The following is an 18,630-nucleotide window of genomic DNA, read 5'->3' on the forward strand; positions in this document are numbered from 1 at the left end:
GTCCTTCTCCAAGCAGGACAAAGATCTGGCTTAGCGGATATAGTGTAATTTACTAGATGGAATGTCAGCACAGAATGTTACTTTCTTTCTCCCTCTTCCTTATTATCGTTTGGGTTACATTACTGGCTCTCGTTTAAAACCATAGGAAAGAGATTTGTGTACATGGCTTTGATTTTTGTGTTTGTTTTTATTTCTCTTGCATAAAGTAGATTCATAGAAGTAGGAGAATGCTTTTCACAAAGGCTGAGGTGATGTGTTCTCCAGCAATATATGAGAGCCTCAGGGCAGCGCGCCCTTGCTAGCTTCGGCTCTTACAAATTTTTATCAACGTTATTAGGGCGGGATTCACGTAGGACAAAGTGCATCCATGTGGCCACTTGGATGAGTTTTGCTGGCTGTAGGTACTTGTAAAACCACTAGTCTGAGAAACAGAGTGCGTGGGGACAACCACTGATCTGCTTTTTTTTTTTTAAAGGTTTTATTTATTTAGAGAGAGAGAATGTGAGAGATCGTGAGAACAGGAGCAGGGGGAGGGGCAGAGGGAGAAGCAGGCTCCCTGCTGAGCAGGGAGCCCGACAGCGCGATCCCAGGACCCTGAGATCATGACCTGAGCTGAAGGCAGATGCTTCACCAACTGAGCCCCCCAGGCGCCCCTGCTCTGCTTCTTGTCACTGCAGGCGGAGCCCTCCGCGTAGCCTTCTGTGTCTGCCTTCAGCGCGTTCTGAGATCCACCCGTGGTGGTGTGTGGCTCAGTGCTTGGTTTTACTGCCAGTAATCGTCCACTGCGTGGCTGTATCACGTTGTGTCCAGTCTCCTGGTTTCCAGTTTGGGGCTGTTATGAATAAATCTTCTAGGAGTATCCGTGTACCAGTGTTCACGGAGACACATGCTTCATTTCTCCCGGGTATGTCCCTAGGAGTGGCTGAATCACCGGCAAATATGTTTATAAGAATCTGCCCATTTTCCGAAGTGGGATTTTTGTAAATACCGTTTTCCCTCTCCAAAAAGGACAGTTTGTTCTCTGTAATGAATTTTTGGTTACTGGTGAGAGTAGTGTTTTCACACATTTTTGTTAACCAGTTACATTTCGTTTTTGGTATGTTACCCATTTGTCTGTGAGGGTCTGTGGGCATTTCCTTGCACCGCTTGCTGTGATCTGAGGTCTGTGTCTGTCACTGTAATATACTTAGCCGCGGCTTGTGCTCCCCCGGTTTCCACGCTCCCTTTGATTTCAGTGGTGCTTCTCTTGGACAAGAGTGCAGTTTTACACGTTCAGGACAGCAGCTCTTGACCTTTGTGATTACCCTTCCTGCTTTTGACTTTGAGCGTCCCGGGTGTGGATGGTCTGCGGGCCCGTTCCACCACGGTGATGCCCACGGGCCCCCTTCTGGCGCTTGGCCTGGCGGCTCTTTGCCTTGAACACCTCTGCCCCCTCGCGATGGGGCCTCTTCACCTGGTGCTAGAGGAAGGTGTGTTGGAGTTTGAGTGTCTTCCCGCTGGGCAGTCATGCCGGTACTGAAACAGTAACGTGCACGATTCTGTCTGTGCGGTATTCCACAGCGGACGGCCAGTCTCTAAGCCCCTTGCAGCGTTTGGAGCTCGCTGGTGCTGGGCGCCCAGTGGGAGCCGGTGCTCTGGCAGGCCTGGTGAGGCTCAGCCCAGGCTGGACGCCCTCTCCTCTTCTCTTCCATTGCACTTCTCAGCGCACGCGGTAGGCCCCCCTGCCCCATGCAGTTCCCCAAGGTCCGACTGTGGAGTCGCTTTTTCGGGCCCCGGAGAGCCCGGCGAGGGGGGCTCCCAAGGCTTCTTTGGATGATGTTTCTTAAGTCAGGGCCTGTGGCTGACAGAAGGTGGCCTGGGCTTCAGGTGGACGGCCCTGGCTGGGCCACCTCCCGACTGTGGGCACCTGGGCAAGTTGCCCCCTCCCTGAGCCTGTTCAGTTGGGCCAAGCCGTTTATTTAGCCAGCATTTATGGAGTGCCTGCTGCATGCCCGGCACTCTGCTGGGCTCTGAGATCTGGTGGTGGCCAAGACAAAGTCCCGATTCCTGTGATGCTTTCCTACTGCGGGGGGACAGACAGCAAAGATATGGAAACACCAGGGACGATAAGGTTGCAACAGCAGTAAAACCAGATGATGTGACCAGGAGAACCCTGGGGGCACGTCTAATATGGGGTCAGGAGAGGTTCTGTGAAGAGACGACACTGGAGCTGTAAGTGGGGTGCAGTGAGGAGCTGCCTGGGCTGGGGTCCCAGGCCAGAGGAGTGGAGGCTGAGGGGCAGCAGGGACGAAGTGCCTGAAGGGGTGAGGGCTCAGTCAGTGTGTCCTGGAGGCCAGTGACCGGGGACGGAGTGGGGTTGGGGCTGTCCTGCAGCGCTGGTGAGAACTCTGGGTTTTATTCTGAATTCCATGGGAAGGCTGTAAGGGGGGGCAGGAAAGACCCTTAAATAAAGATCCCGTGGCTGTGGTGTGGAGGGTGGGCTGTTGGGGGGGGATGGAGGTGGCAGCTTGTGTCCCAGCGGAGGTCATGCGCGCTTGGGCCGGGGCTGGCAGCGAGGGTGGGGCGCAGGACTCGGTGTTTGGCTGCTGGGAGTTTCGGTGGGGCGCATTGGTGTGGTCCTGGTGCCGGCCCCCTCTGAGATCTTGTTTGGGTGTGGCCCAGAGAGTGTGGGGGACTCTGGGAGGGTGGCCTTGGGGCTGGGCCTTTGCACGAGGAGTAAATGCTGGCTGGCAGTGTGGTTCAGGCTCCTGGGGCCTGCAGACTGTCCTCATGGCCCGGGGCGGGTGAGCTGTGGAGAAAGGGCTCTTAGCGCTGTCAAGCAGGGAGACGGGACCCCTCGAGTGGCCCCCTCTGGGCGCGTGGGCTCATAGAGAGCACAGGGTGCATAGTTTGTGCCGTGGCCAAAACTTCCTCCGGAAGCCAGCCCGGGAAGCTGTCCCGTCCACTGTGCTTCCAGGGCAGGACCATTGCTCGCCACAGATTTTTTGCAGGGCATCCCGTTCCTTCATCGTGCCAGGTTGCCGAGCATAGCGCGGAGCATCTTTCCAGAGCCTGAGTGCGGGGTTGGACAGGCCTGAGGGCCTCAGCAGTCTCTAACCCTGTGCCCTTGAGCACGTCTTTGAACCTCTTGAGGGCTGGTCTCTTCTGCGCTGGGGGCAGTGAGGACAGGGCGCCGTGACAGCTGAAGGCGATACCCCGCATGGCACGCTTGGCCTGGGCCCCACGGGCGGCAGGTGGGTCTCGAGTCATCGACGTTCTGCTCATCATCATCGACGTGGACTGGGCGCCCAGCTGCCGCCGGGTTACTACCAGGTGACTTCTGTTAGCACAGTGGAGGGGATCAGCAGCCGCAGGCAGCGCCTGGCCCGAGAACAGACACTGGTGGCGACCCTCTGTGTGTCTGTGGCAGGTGGCGGGCTTGGAGCCGTGAGCCCTGCTCGTCACAGCCGGAGATGCTTCTGGGGGGCTTCCCAGGACCGGCAGGGAGGGCGCTTTTGCTCGCCTTTGCAGGGGATCTGTAGTGGTGTGCAGGACGTGCCTGTCGTCGGGGTGTGGCGGGAATCTCTAAGCAGTGATGCAGGATGACACGGGGCTTGGTTCCACCTGGGCCCGACAGGCAGGCCCGCTGATCCGGACCCCTGATTGGAAGACCCCTTCTGTTTTCCTCCCCCTGGGAGCCAGGCTGTGGGCCGTGGCCGGGCCGAGGGCACAGGCTGGTTTGGAGCCCAGGCTCTTTGGTTGCTGTGTGGCTGAGGTGAGCAAAGCCTGGGGTTTCTGCGAGCGACTCCGTCTAACAGAGCCTGATGGCCGAGCCCCCAAGAGGCAAGTCAGGGGACCTGACAGGCCTGGTGGGGCCACTGAACTGCCTGTGTGTCCGGGGGAGGGGAGGAGGGCGGGGTCCAGCACCGGCTGGCTCTCAGGTTCCCCATCTCTCAGGGTGGTGTTTAGGTCCTTCTGGCACCAAAGTACGAGGACTAGGTCACAGTGGTAAAGTGTTTTCTGGAGAAGAGAGGAAGAAACCAGCAACAATCTAATGTTTTGATTGTAAAAAATAGCTCTGTTGCGTATCTTGAAACTGCGTCGGATCTGCCCAGAAAGGGACGAAGCCCACGTGGCTTGATTCTGCTCTGTTCCAGGCACTGGCTCTCTCTGTGCAGGTTCCCTGGCAGCTTTGGGCAGCCGACATTCTCTGTGAGGAACCTGGGGACCAGAGAGGCCAGGCGGCCTGAAACCTGGGTCTTTCCCGCCAGGGCCCGTGGGTTTTTTCTCCTCCTGCGGGAAAGATTATGATAGAGATTTATGGATCCTAAAGAAACAGTATTTGTAATAAAAAGAAGAGGCCCCACGAAGATCAAGGGAGAACAGATCTGGCCGATGACAGGCTCCGCTGCGCGCAGGGGTGAGGGAGGGGGTGGGCGCCTTCCCTGCTTTCTACGCACACACGGCAGCTGTTCCTTTAAGTCGGGTTCTCCGTGGGAATTGCCGCAGCCTGGGGTGGGGGTGGGGGATGCTGGCCGAGGGTGGTGCCAGCCTCCGGAGCTCCCTCCAGAGCCTGTCCGCTCCCAGCCCAGCCAGCCAGTGACGCTGCCTCTCTCTCGTTAGGGCTTTCCTTCCCCACCAAAGCTGCTGATTCATCCACCCTGGAGTCGCCTGGGCTGTGGGGCCGGGAGCCGGGGCTCTCGGGCTCTGCTGGGTGGAGGCATTGGGCCTGCCGGGACATGTCCCTGAACCCCTGTCCCCTGGCTGGGGGTGGGGGATGGGGGGTGGTGAGGGAGCAGGGGGCTCTGAACATCCCAGAGCCCCAGCAGACCTCTGACTAGAAATGCAGGTTGGGGGTGGGGAGGAGGGGGAGACTGGGCTTGGCCAAGGTCACACGCAAGGGCCAGGTTGACCCGTCCTTTCTCACTCTTCTCCGGCCTCCCTCGGCAGGGTGCTTCAAGGATGACCGCATCGTCTTCTGGACTTGGATGTTCTCTACCTACTTCATGGAGAAATGGGCGCCGCGGCAGGACGACATGCTTTTCTACGTGCGCCGGAAGCTGGCGTACCCGGGCAGCGAGGGCAGCGTGGACGGGAGGAAGGTGAGCAGCCCCCTCCGGCCCCAGCCCAGCGTCCTTGCGGGGTCTGCCCTTAGCTGCCCAGGTGGGCTTCCCTGCAGACCTCGTGCAGGTCCTGAGGGGAAGACACCTACTGTGTGCCAAGAGCCGTGTGGAGACAGTCACATGTCACCAGGACCCTGAAAGGCAGTGATGACATCACTGCTGTCCCTCTGACGAGACGTTCAGAGGCGAGGAGGTTTAGCCAGCATGCTATTAAGCAGATCAGCAGGAGAACAAAGATTCGAGCCCAGAGTCCAGGGTCGGCCCTGGCCGTGGGCAGGATGACCTGGCTGGAAGATGAGGGGGAGGCCCCGCAGTCCCGAGCCTTTACCGTGCAGCAGACCCAGTGCTGAGCTCTTTCCTTCTCAACCTGCTGTGTCCTCCCCGCAACTCAGCAGGGCAGGTGGGGAGAGCAGGGCCTCAGGGATGGAGTGACTCAGCTGAGGTGTTTGGTCCACTACGTTTAAGTGGGTGGAGGCGTTAATAAAGCAGCCTTCGCAGGTTCCCTTCTGTTTTTCAGAAACGCTACTAGTTTGTAAAATGTGCAAGCAACCTGTATGCCAAACAGGGGCATGCATCGTTTTCCTTGAATCACAAAAATGGGAGGGCTATGGAGGCAGGTCTGGAACTCACAGCCACCTTGGCTCCAAGTCCAGTGCCCTCTGACCCCTGGGCCGCAGCCTGTGAGCTGCGGCCTGTGTGTCAAGTGCGTGGAGCCCTTTCCCTGCCGTGTGCCTGTTCCTGGCGCTTGACACGTAGGCCCAGGTGTTCTGCACATGGACAGGCCTGGCGCCTGCTGCAAAGGCCACCGGTGACTGCGTGCTGGCAGCCAGAGAGCTGGTCTGGCTGGCCTGGGGGCATGCAGGACGGCCCTGTGCTGGCCTGGGTCCAGCCGCCGGCTGCGCAGCTGCGCGTTGTCCCTGAGACCCAGAAGCGTGCCATAGAGCCCGTACTGTAGGGAAAATCTGGTGACTGGAAGGGATGGAAGTGGTCAGCAGAGGCCGCTTGGGTGAGGTGGGTTTGAGGAAGGAAAGAGCTTTCCTAGCCGAAGAGATGATGGCCCCCAAATTGTGGGCCCGAAGCTGTGTCAGAGCCCCTCCATTCAGGCGGCCGTGGTGGTCCTATGTGGCCTGGGTGTAGAAGGTGGGGCGTGGAGACGAGGTGGGCACGGGCCAGATCACGTGGACGCTGGAGGTCATGCCTCGGAGTTTGGGTTGACCCCTGAAGCTCCGATACAGTGAGGAAGGGGACGTGGTCAGAGCGCCATCCAGCAAGCTCTTGGGCGGCAGGCGGAGGAAGGACTGGAGGGGTTGGAGCAGAAGCAAAGGAGAAGGTCAGCCAGGAGGGTTTCAGGTGATTGAATGTGGGCCGGCGGGAAGGCCCCACCTGACAGCCGGGTCTCTGCCGTGGGCTCAGGGTGAGTCCGGTGCCATTATAGGAGGACAGGGTTTGGTGTTGGACATGGTGATGTCCTCTGGGGGCGGATCTCCTGTCTGAAACTCAGCAGAGAGGCCAGGGACAGAGGCAGAGCTTCAGGACCGTTGGCTCCAAGATGGGACCTGGAGCCATGGGAATGTGTGGGAAGAGGAGGGAGACGTGGAAGGTGACAGTCACAGAGGCCTAGGACAGAGCTCTGAGGTAGCCTGACCCTGGAGGGGCCCGCAGGAGACTGAGTGGCTGGCCAGATGGGGGTGCCAGGAGGAGGGGGCATGACCCCTGCGGGAGACACGGGCCCTGAGGAGCCAAGTCCAGCAGGATGAGCAGGGGGACAGGCCATCGGACCTGTGACCAGAGGCTGTGGAGGCTTGGGCAGAGCAGCCTCGGCAGTAGGCAGGGACCCAGGCTGCACTCAGCATGGGCAGGGGTTGCCCTCTGGGAGGGATGAAGAGAAGGCCCCAACTGGTAGAACTGGGGGGGCAGGTATTGGTGGAGAGACCTGCGAGCTGAGCACCTCGGGAGCCTGGCCCAGAGCTGCTCAGTCCCTGGTCACCGTGCCCGCCCTGTAGGGGTTGCAGCTGGGACGCCAGCTTTTCCAACTTTGTCTCCCCCGACTTGCCATGTAACTCGGGGCTCAGCCTATCCTGGGAAGGGGGCTGGGGGGACGCTCAGTGAGGTTAAGGTTCTCCCATTGCGCACACCTGGGAGGCAAGATGTGTGGCATGATGTGACCCCATGAGTCTCCGGGCAGAAGGCGGTGAGCGCCTGGGGAGCCTCACTGCCAGTGACACCCACTGCGGGCACGCTGTGCTCTCTCGGCACAGCCCTGGGGCACAGGCTCCGACTGCCAGGGCTCTCCTGCCGCACTGGAACCAGGGAGCTTCCTGACCCAGGGCAAGCAGTGCAGAGGCAGCTGGCCTGCAGCCTGCACCACTGGCCTGTCCACATCTGCTGGAGTTCACATTGCAGACGCTGGGTTCTGTTTGTTTGTTTGGGTTTTCTTTTTTTTGTTTGTTTTTTTCAAAATCTTGATCTTTTCCCAGTCTGCTGAGACCCGAGGCTCTAATAAGGATCTGAGACTCAGCTGGACCTTGAATTTCGGTGCCAGGAGAGGCCCCAGCTCTGGTTAGGGATGGTCTTCTTAGCCCAGGACAGCCTGGAGTTCTCTAAGAGGCAGGCAGGAGAAGGGAGAGGCCAGGTGAAGAGGTAGGAAGAGAAGTTCCCTGGATCCAGAACTGAGGAGTTTGGAACAGGAGTCCCGGGACCATTTGGGGGTGTTGAGGTCAGAGTCCGCAGGAGCGTGTGGCAGTCCAGCGGCTGACATGCTAGAATGTTCCATCGAACACCACAGTGAGCTGTAGGCAGATGCCCCTCCCCCCAGCCCTGGGAGCCCAGGAATGACTCAGACCTGGCCCTGTCCTCAGGGAGCCTGGCGTCTCCTGGGGCAGGCAGACAGCATCGCCAGTGATCCCAGCGTGGTCAGTGCTGCAGTAGTGGGAATCACAGGGACAGCCAGGAGCCCACACAGGGAAAGCTGTGACATCAGGCCTCAGTGTTGTAGGACAGGGAGGGGGGTCCACAGTGGCCTAAGGACATTCCCACTGGAGGGTGTGGCGGGGGGGGGGCGCCAGGCACATACCTGACCCAGCACCTACGAGAGGGGACCATGTGGTGTCTGTACTGTTTGGAGGGCAGGGGCTTGGGCAGCGATATGGGGAGCCCCTGCAGGCCTGAAGGGTGCAGGGTAGGCAGGGAGGGACAAATGGAGAGACCGGATGGCTGTTCCCCGGCAGCCTCTCTGCCCCCACCACTCAAAAGAACAGGTGGAATGAAGCATGAGAGACTATGGACTCTGAGAAACAAACCGAGGGCCTCAGAGGGGAGGGGGGTGGGGGAATGGGATAGGCTGGTGATGGGTAGTAAGGAGGGCACGTATCGCATGGTGCACTGGGTGTTATACGCAACTAATGAATCATCGAACTTTACATCAGAAACCAGGGATGTCCTGTATGGTGACTAACATAATAAAAAAAAATTAAAAAAAAAAAAAAAAAGAACAGAAGAAGCAGGGAGAGCCCCGGGGCAGGCGCCGTGTGGGGCCTGCTGCAGCGCCTGCGCACTGCCGGCTCTCTGCGGCAAGCCAGGGCCGCCTCCCGCCCCCTCCCCAGCCTGCAGCTGAGCTGGTACCCCGGTTGCCGTAGCAACCTGCGGGCTTCCTGTGCTAGGCCGCTGGTGGTGGGCGGATGGGTGGACAGCCGCCTCCAGGCAGGTTGAACAGAAAAAGTGTGGGTGGGACAGGAGGCGGGGATCCCCACGCCCTGCTGCAGGGCCCAAGGGACCACCTCAGAGGCTCCCTTCTTAATTCACTTGGGGTCGCCTCGCTAGAGACTGAGAAGCCAGGCTGGGGTCCATGTCTGTGTTAGCAGCTGCCCACGCAGCAGTCAGGGAGAGGGGGCCGGGACTCACCCGTGCCCTGTGCCCCGCAGCCGACCGAGGCGGAGCCCGAGGTGGAGGTGGAGGTCTACCGGCGTGACTCCAAGAAGCTGCCGGGCCTCGGAGACCCTGACATTGACTGGGAGGAGAGCGTCTGCCTGAACCTCATCCTGCAGAAGGTACTGGGGCGTGGGGGGGGGCGGGGCTGCAGGGGGCGGGGCTGCAGGGGGCAGACCCTCCCCTCCACGCACACGGTCCTGCACGCCCTCTTCCAGCTGGACTACATGGTGACCTGTGCCGTGTGCACGCGCACGGATGGGGGGGACATCCACATCCACAGGAAGAAATCCCAGGTAAGCCCCCCGGCCTCCTGACTGTAGCTCAGCCCCGAAATGGCAGCCCTGTGGCTGCTCAGTGTTTCGGTGGGGGAGACAACTCCTCCCCTTCCTCTCCCTCCCCGTCCTCCTCACTTCCTTGCCTGGAAGGGCAGGTCTGACCAGAAACCTGTCCAGCTCCTTGCAGAGCAGTTCCCTCTGGCTTTGGCCTGGCTCTGAGCCGGCTGACCACAGTGATCTGTCCCCGGAGTGGCTGTGGGCCTGGGTGCAGGGTCGGGCCTCACTCAGTCCTTCAAATCCCCTTCCTTTCAGCAAGTGTTTGCGTCCCCCAGTAAACACCCCATGGACAGCAAGGGGGAAGAATCCAAGATCAGCTACCCCAACATCTTCTTCATGATCGACAGCTTTGAGGAGGTGAGCCGCTCGCGCGCAGCCACGTCTGCCCGAGGCCCCTCGTCAGGGCTGCGAGCAGCTGGCCTCCCGCCGGCCTCACACCCCTGCAGACCGGCGAGGGCAGTGGGGGCTGGGGCCGATCCCGACTCCTACCCCTGTGGCTCCCACTCTCCCTGGCGCTGGACTGGGGCCAGGGGCTCCTGTAAAAAGAGCTGCCTGGGCAGGAGGAGTCATTAGGATGGCCATGAAACCAAACAAGTGCCTCCATGCCTCGGGATGCTAGGGTTTCAGAGGGGCGGGGCCGTGGAAGTTTCTGGGCCAAACTTCTGTTTTCAGCCTGGGAAAACCGGGACTCGGGGCAGAAAGTGACTCACCCAGGCCACACCGGGGCACCCTACCCCTGACCCCGCCCAGCTGCTCTCTGCCACCACCGAGGTCCCCATAGCGGTGCTGGTACACTCATGGAGAGGCAGTCAGGAGCTCAGGGAAGACTCACGAAGAAGGGAGCCTGTGTTCAGGGTCTCTTCTCGGTCAGATGGTGCTTAGGCTCAGGGGACTAAGTGCCATCTCCAGGCTGGCACAGCCCGTTCGTGGCAGAGCCGAGATTTGAACCTGAGTCCGCGTGACCTTGAAGTTGGGTCTGTGCACCAGCCCCTGGAGCAGTGATGCCGGGGGGTTGGCAGGAGGGGGAGCCTGGGAGCCAGGCTGTGATCCGTGATCTGCGTGGTGGGCAGCTGTCCTTCTCGTGCCCCGTCCCAGGTGTTCAGCGACATGACGGTGGGGGAGGGAGAGATGGTCTGCGTGGAGCTGGTGGCCAGTGACAAAACCAACCTGTTCCAAGGGGTCATCTTTCAGGGCTCCATCCGCTACGAGGCACTCAAGAAGGTGTACGACAACAGAGTAAGTGTGAGGACGGGCCCCCACGGCCCCCTCTGTCCCTGCACAGCTCCTCAGAGCACCTGCAGCCCCAGGCGCCCCTGCCTTATGTTGTGTCCCCCCGAGCTCACCTGGGCACACTGGATCAGAGGGACAGGTGCCCCCCCCAGCCCACGTGCAAACACTCCCGAAGTGGACCCTGGCTGGCGGGGAGGGGGAGGAACCCAGGTGGACAGGCCGCTCTCCTGCAGCTGGGCCCCCCCACCCGACGAGGCTGGCCCCTCCCAGAGGAAGGGGGGAGGGGGTGGTCTCTGACTCCCTGGGTAGGCTGTGTTCCCAGCCTGCTGCTTGGCCTGCTGCGAGGCGTGGACCCTCGGGCGGAAGCCCCAAGCATTCCAGCACTACCCTGCCTGCTGGGGGGCCTGGCCAGTGGGGACAGCCGCCCCCAGAGGAAAGCGGGCAGCCCTCAGGGGCTGCTCTCAGAGGGGCGGTCATCCTCGCGACCCCGCGTCCGCAGGAAGAGGCCGTCTGTGGGGCTGACTCGGGCCGTCTCCTGCCTGTCCGCAGGTGAGCGTGGCCGCCCGCATGGCACAGAAGATGTCCTTCGGCTTCTACAAGTACAACAACATGGAGTTCGTGCGCATGAAGGGGCCCCAGGGCAAGGGCCATGCGGAGATGGCCGTCAGCCGTGTGTCTACCGGGGACACGTCTCCCTGCGGGACCGAAGAGGATTCCAGCCCGGCTTCACCCATGCATGAGCGGGTAAGGGCTGCACAGCTCGGGGGACGGGCCTTCTGTCCCTCGGATCCGCTTCCCACGCCTCCCTGATCCTTAAAGTCCCCTGGTGAGGTAGGTGTCATCACCCCCACCCTTTGGGAGCAGGCTGAGGTTCAGAGAGGGCAGTGACTTGCCCAAGGTCACACAGCAGGTCAGCGTGTGGGCCAGGGCTCTTTCTGCTTCCCTGAGCTGCCACTGCAGCTGGGCCCAGCCGAAGGGGAACCCAGGCTGGTCCCGGCACCTGCCTCGGGCTTGCTGCCCGAGCATGGGCTCACAACCGGCCTTCCCTGGGGAGTGCCCTGGGGACGATGACGAGCTAGCCTCTCCTCCTGCCCTGTGAGGCTCAGCCAGAGAGTCCTGGAGCCACCCAGCTCCTCCCTCTGCCCTGCCCACTTGTTTACGAGGTGTCGTGCATCTTCAAGTACTGGGAGTCCCCACGGCAGCCCCGTGGGTAGATGGGGGCGTTCCTCTCTACAGACCTGGATTTACTGGCGCCACCCCAAGTCACACGGCTCTCGTGTGACAGCACCGAGCCTTTGAGCCCTGCTCTTTCTAGGCCACCGTCCTTCCCCAGGGGTGGGAGGCCGAGGTCAGTGGCAGCTTTATTCCCAGGCACCCCAGTGGGGCCCAGGACTCGGGCGGGAGAAAGTCTCGAGCCCGCGGGCTGCTCTGCCCTGCTTGGGTCTGGCAGAGGGGGCTGCTCAGAGCGGTGGGTCTCAGAAGGGGACAAGTAGGTGGGGGTGCCGGGGCCAGGAAGCAGCCTTGGCCAGCACGTCTGCAGGAAAGGGCTCAGGGGTGAGACCATGTGAGCTGGAGTCCGGGCGCTGCTGCTCGAGTGACATGGGACAGGTCTCGGCCTGTTTTCTTGTCCAGAAACGGGGAGCACTAGTGTTGGGAGGCTCTGGGGAGCTGCTACACAGCCAGGAGCCGGCGTGGCCGTGACCCTGGGGTGCTTCCCTAGCCGCTGGTTACCTTTGGCTGTTGATCTGCCGGGGAGAATGACTGAAGGACGTAAGCACACCGCAGTGCTGACGTGCCCGAGACGAGGAAGCGTGTGTTTGCTAGACTTTTTGTTCTGTAAAACCGTTAGCCATGCCTATCTCCAGGTAGTCACATAGCACATTTCTTTCTCTTTTTTATGTCCTTTCTGGTTTTGCTCCATCTGCAATGAATGTGATTGAAAAGCACAATAAAAACAGTCCATGCTATTTTTTGCAAAGACGTGGGTGAGGGTCCCAAGCAAGGGCCTCTCTCATCTTTCACGTAGAGGTCGTTGATGTATTTCCGAGCTGATTTCTGAGAAACGGAGTGTGATTCTTCTCCCTGGTCCTAAATTGCCCACTGAGGCCATGCAGAATGTGTCTGTGGAAATCCTCATGGCGACGTAGCCTGGGCTCTGGGCTGGATCAGCCTGGGCACCACTTCTGGCCACGTGTTTGCTGAACGACAACAGATACGTTTCCAGGCCTGCCTGAGCCTGGCTCTTCCCGTCCACCAAATGGGAGTGATGATGTCTCCCTCCCAGGGTGGTAGTTGGGGGTGAAGGCCATGGTGCCTGGATCAGGGGAGCAGGGAAGCCCCGGGTTGAGGGAAGGGACCTGCCAGGGTCATGCAGCTGCCAGTGGCAGGGCCTGACCTCCTGGGGGCTGCTCAGGCCCCCGCCACCTCTGTGCTTCCTGTTGCGTGTCCCCCTTTTCCAGAGGGGTCATTTGTAACCAGCTCATGACAAATGCAGACTGTGTGTATTGTGGTTTCTGGTGTTTTGTTTTTTCTCTATCTTTGGAAAACCTTCCCTGGCTTGTGGGAGGACCGTCTGGAGCCCAGCGGCCGCCGGGACTTTGGTGGATGTCGGAAGCCGTGACGAGGAGGCTGATGGGGCTCCTGAAGTCTCAGTACCAGCTCACCTTGTTCCTCAGATTCTTGTTTGCATGGGGAGGAGGGAGGAGATGGGCCAAGTTCCCTCTGCCTGGAACGCCCTTCCCCCCCTTCTTCACCTGGCGAACTCCTACTCGTCCTTCAAGACCCATCTCGAGCGGCGTCTCCTCCAGGAAGTCTTTCCTGATTTCCCAGGCTGTGGATCCCTTTTGCTCTGTGCTCCCCTGTATCCTGTGTTTCCCTTTCTGTCTCAGCAGCCAGCCTTCAGTCTGTGGTTGTCACTTTCCGAGTCTGTCGCCCCTCAGCAGACTGTGAGCTCCTTGAGGGCAGGGAGCGGTGTTGTGTGCCTGTCTGTCCCCTGTGCTGCTCCCGCCTGACCCTGCGTGGCTGTGCAGAATGTTTGCTGAACAGTGTGGTTACAAGATGAGGGGATGGGAGCCTGGGCCGCTTTGCCATTGCACTTCACGAGAGGGGGCTGGGGCTGAGAGGGACCGGGGGGGGGGGAGGCAGCATCTTAGCCAAGGGGAAGAAATTGGGGTGAGGAGCATGCCCTAGGAGGCAGAAGACCTGGGCTGAATCCTAGTTTTGCCCCTGTCCTACTGGGTGACCTTGGGCAGGTCAAGGTCGCTGTCCCACCTTCCTTTCCTCATTGGTCCGACGGGCTTCCTACCAGTTCCCGTCTCGTGGATTGGTTGGGAGGCTTCCGTGGATGCGTGTGCCGTGGCGGGGGCTTGAGTGGCGTCAGTGGCCAGTCTTACTTCGGCTGGCTAGCGTTTGGGGCCCGTGGGGGGCACCCGGGTCCTCCTCGGGCGAAGCTGAGGCCTTCTGCCCTCCCTGAGCTGAAACCGGCTCCCAGCGCCCGCTCAGCCCCAGGGAGGCCGGCCCTCCAGCGGGTGGCGTCGGGGCCCCGGCAGTAGACGGGGGCTGCTCTGCTGACTATGGCTCTTTGTCCCCAGGTGACCTCCTTCAGCACGCCCCCCACCCCGGAGCGCAACAACCGGCCGGCCTTCTTCTCCCCGTCCCTTAAGAGGAAGGTGCCCCGGAACCGGATCGCTGAGATGAAGAAGTCTCACTCAGCCAATGACAGTGAGGAGTTCTTCCGCGAGGACAACGGCGGGGGTGAGTGCAGCAGCCCTCCCGGACGCTCGGGGTCCGTCCATGCGTTCACATCTGGGGGGCCAGCGTGTGCCAGGGGCCCCTCAGGCTGGGGATGGAGCTGCGGACGGACAGACAGAAATCCCTGCCTCGAGGAACTCCCGATCTGGGGTCAGAATAGGAGGCAGGACAGGAGGCTTGCGGACCTTTCTGGGTGTTGATGGTCTGACTGCTCCACTCAGAGGGTTCGAGAAACCCTTGCCTAGTGTGAGATGCGCTCTCGGTGTCGTCCCGCCTTTCGTGCCTTCAGGCTGCTGCCCTGGCTTCTCCTTAGTGCCCTCCCTCCAGAACCTGCCCGGGAGCACCCCTCAGGCGCTCCTCAGGGCTCACCCGCCCTCCGTCTGGCGGCCCTCCGTCTGGCGGCCCTCTGTCCGGCGGCCTCCTGGGCATCTCTGCCTGGAGCCAGCGGGTCCCAGGCTAAGCCATACTTGCCCTGCAGTCCCTCCCGGCAAATCTGCGGCCTCTCACTGCCCTGCAGCCAGCGAGCCAGTGAGAGCGGGAGGCACCCTCATCTAAGCAGCAGGAAGCCACTGGAAGGTTTAAGCAAGGGAGTGACAAAGTCAGATTCGAGCACTGAAAGACCACTCAGCGGTCCCTGTGGAGGACTATAGGAGGGCAGGCTGGCTGTCAGAGACAAGGTGTGGGCATCCTGCGTGGGGGGGGGGGTGCTGGAGGGACGGCTGACAGCACAGGTGGCCCCTGGCCGGAGCTGGGACTGTGGCCTTGAACGGAAGAGACACCAGTCCTTATTCTGAGCGCCGGGGTCCAGGGACGAACGGCCCCGGCCTTGACCTGCTCTTGTGTGCGCTTGGACAAGTGCTTTCCCCCTCCCTCGGCTCCTTTCCAGGTCAGTAGGAAAGGGCTGATAACCACCCAGCCTGCCTCCCTGGGTGACCCATAAGAATGGGTCATGGCGATGGGTCCTCCCAGCCTTGCCCCGGGCCCTGCAGACTGGCGGTGCCCAGTTCCAGTGACAGACTGGGCCACGGGGAAGCAGAGAAGTAACACAATGTGGCGACAAGCCAGACCCCACGGAGGAGACTCTCCAGGGCAGAGAAGAGGGGTCAGGGACAGCTGGAGGGGAGGGGAGGGGAGGGGAGGGCTGGCTAGGCAGGAGGGAGTTGGGCGGGTCACAGGCCAGGGCCTGGCAGCTCTGGGGCGGGTGTGGGGCGTGGAGGGGCCGGGGGCAAAGGGCCCAGGCTGCGGCAGAAGTGGTCCTGGGGTGGGAGGTGCTTCCTGGTCCTCCCAGGAGGGGCCCACAGCCTGGGCCCTGACCCGGCCTTCTCGCCTCCAGCGGATCTGCACAATGCCACCAACCTGCGGTCTCGGTCCCTGTCCGGCACGGGGCGGTCCCTGGTTGGGTCCTGGCTGAAGCTGAACAGAGCGGATGGAAATTTCCTTCTCTATGCACACTTGACCTATGTCACTTTGCCGCTGCATCGGATTTTGACAGGTAATGCAGGCCGAGGTAGAAAACAGTGTCACTTTTCTGTAGCCCACCTGAGATGTGCTCCTGGGGGTGTCGCTAACCCTGACCCCTCCCGTCAAGTCCGGAGCCCATCAGTGGGTGTCTGTGTCGGCTTCTTGGCCTCTCTGGGAAAACCACGGCCCTTTCTGCCCCTCTTGAGTGGCTGCAGACCCCCGGCGGTGTGTTACTGGTGTGGGGGGAGGGGAGGCGGAGCTCTCGGGGCCCTCAGTGACCAGCGCCTGCGCGGCGGTGCCGGGGGGGGGGGGTGCTCCGGGGTCAGGCCAGCCCACGTCGGAGCCCCCCCTTCCCCTTGGCTTGGGCTAGGCTGTGCGGCTGCTCCGAGGCCATGCCCCGTCTATAAATCGGGATGACAGTAGCGGCGCAGTTTGGCGGGGGCGCGAGACCAGATGCGTGGAAGTACTTAGCCCGGACCGCCCGCATAAACGGCGCCGTCGGGGCCGGAGCGCCCGGGGCCTTCACTGCCTTGTCTCGTCCACTCCCCTTCCGCCGCCCTAGACATCCTGGAAGTACGGCAGAAGCCCATCCTGATGACCTAGCCGTGTGCAGAGCCTGCGCAGAGCCCCCCAGCCCTGCCCGGCCCTGGGGGTGCTGCCAAGTGCCTACCTGTCCACCGCCACCGGGGTCTTCTGTGACAACCCAGCGCCGGGGCCGCAGCCAGGCAGGGCCGCTCGACTCCTGGGGCCAGGGCCGACTCCACGAACACCAGCCCAAACTGAAGTGCCTCTTTCTCCTCCCCTGCTGGCTCCGCTCCTGCCCCTGTGCCCCCCCGCCCATCATCCCCACCCCCCCGGCCCATCTCTGGAGCGCCCTCCGCACCCCGAGAGGACCAGACGTGCCAAGAGGATGTAAGAGAGAGCAAAGGAGCAGCTGGGGTCCAGAGCGTGTCCAGACCTTCTGACCCGACGTCCGCACTCAGACCGCAGGTGGAGAGAGCACCCAGTTGGGGGCACCCAGAATGTCAGCGAGGCAACGCCTTCCTAAGGAGAACTGGCTCACGGTTTCGCACTGCTGCACCCATGAACTTCAGCGCCCGAGTTCGTCCCGATCTGTCCACCCTCCCTTGTTTACCGCTTGGTTACAAATGGGTTGCCACGGGGAGATGGGGCACGCAGCTGTTGGAGGGTTTTGCCCTGGGCTGGGAATACCTCACCCCACGGCCGGTTCTAGAAAGGCCTCGAGCTGAGCAGACAGGCCCCGATCCTGCCAGAATGGCCTTTGCTTCCAGCCAAAGAGCACCGCAAACACACACACCTCCACCTTGGAGACACCCCGCTCTGCGCCTCGGCCGGCGTGACCTACAGAATTTGGACTCTGAGGGCAGGTGGGACGGCTTGGTAGTCAGACAGGAGAAGAGTGTTGGGGGGGGGTGGTTGGCCTTCTCCCAGGAAGGTTCTACGTGGACCCTCCATCCTCGGGGGGCCGGGGAGGGGATAGGGCGTTTCCTGGAGCTTGCTTTCTTTGACTGAGTGCGCTGGTCCCCTTTCTCAGACCAGCTCACTGAGGCAGAGAGGAATTGACCTCCAGGCGGCTGGTCCAGTGGGTTTGTGTGAGTGGCTGTGTGGCCCCCGGCTCGCCCACGGCCTTGTTCGGGCTGGAGGGATTCCGACCTGTGATGGATGACACGTTGTGCTCTTCTCAAAACCATGAGCCTTCTCGAGCAGAAGCGGTTCCCCTGCCCCATTGGGAATAAACCGTCAGCTGGGTCTCTGTTGCTATGTTGTTTTGTTTGAAATCCCCAGGAATATTTGAGGGTTTCCTGTTGTGCACGGAGACCCTCTCTGCGAGGAGAGAGGGATTGGAGGGGCTTTTCTCCCATCTGTTGTATTCTGTGCGCTCCAAGGGTTTGGGCTGGGCCCAGGGAACAGGGGCTACTTTGGGGCTTTCTCTAGATTTTGTATGCTGTTATTAAAGCAAGCTATTGCATTTCATTCTGCCTCAGTTGGCCCACCTGTAAAACGGGGCTGATACCACCTACCTCATGAAGTGTCCAGGTTTCCCGTGCACGACTGGGTCAGGCATCCAGAGTGTCCGTTCCGCAGAGCTGGGGTTGGGAGCGGACTCTTGGGATGCTTCTCCCGCCCCTGTCACCTGTGTGGTGGGGCTGGCCTGGAACATTCTCGCCCTCTCCGGCAGTGCCCAGCTCGCGCTCGGCTGAATGCCAGCCGTCCACACAATTTCGTGTTCCAGAGCAGTGTTTTAGGACAGCACAGAGTCGGGCCTCGCCTCCAAGCCTTGGAGCAGAGCCTCCGACCCCTTAGCACGGCCCCGTGTTCCAAGAGTATTCTCCAGTGGAGCCAAATGCCGCCCCCAAGTTTGTGTCCAGGGTGGCTAAAATACAGCTTTTTCTGCAGGAATTCTTTCTCCCTGGTCATCTGGGGTCTGAAGACTCTGGAACTCAGGTCTTGGGAGAAATACGGTCCCGATATATCTTCCACAGAAGGATGAGGCGGTCGAACAGATACAGGAGGACAGCAGCCCTCCCTCTGTTCTCAGAGGTTGAGGAGCACGAAAGGGCCCCCCCCGCTGGAACCAAGCCCTGAGGCCCAGCCACCACTGCTGGCGGGGCCCCGGGCACGTCAGACGCCCCCTCTGTAAAACGACGGACAGAAGTCGCAGGGCACCCGAGGGCCGGTGGCAGTAATGTGTGCAAAGGGCTTTGCCGGTCTTAGAGATGTGTGCCGCGGTGGCGCTCTAGAGATGGCCCCCATCGGTAACGGTCTCCTACCGTCGTCATTCCCGGCCTCCGGCTTGGCCAGAGGCC

The 18,630-nt window shown here is 61.1% G+C and overlaps 1 protein-coding gene across 6 annotated transcripts in view; it reads left to right on the plus strand.

Annotated features, from left to right (window-relative positions):
• KIAA0930 (KIAA0930 ortholog) overlaps positions 1-18,630 on the plus strand; it is a 41,201-nt gene that overhangs the window by 18,307 nt on the left and 4,264 nt on the right. For 5 of the 6 annotated variants that reach the window (XR_015727069.1, XR_015727070.1, XM_087868634.1 and 2 more), the window contains exons 2-9: positions 4,930-5,081; positions 9,023-9,148; positions 9,245-9,322; positions 9,617-9,718; positions 10,457-10,597; positions 11,141-11,335; positions 14,182-14,344; positions 15,675-15,833. Coding sequence is in view for 4 of the 6 variants with exons in the window: in XM_087868634.1 (XP_087724760.1) it covers positions 4,930-5,081; positions 9,023-9,148; positions 9,245-9,322; positions 9,617-9,718; positions 10,457-10,597; positions 11,141-11,335; positions 14,182-14,344; positions 15,675-15,833 (1,116 nt within the window). In the remaining 2 variants the exon portion in view is untranslated. Of the gene's footprint in view, positions 1-4,929; positions 5,082-9,022; positions 9,149-9,244; positions 9,323-9,616; positions 9,719-10,456; positions 10,598-11,140; positions 11,336-14,181; positions 14,345-15,674; positions 15,834-16,364; positions 17,798-18,630 lie in introns of those variants that run through there. The other variant, XM_045779475.2, reaches the window with a different exon arrangement.

This window comes from Ursus americanus, chromosome 17, assembly GCF_024610735.1.
Source record: "Ursus americanus isolate L20-20 chromosome 17, mUrsAme1.1.p, whole genome shotgun sequence".
NCBI lineage: Eukaryota > Metazoa > Chordata > Mammalia > Carnivora > Ursidae > Ursus > Ursus americanus.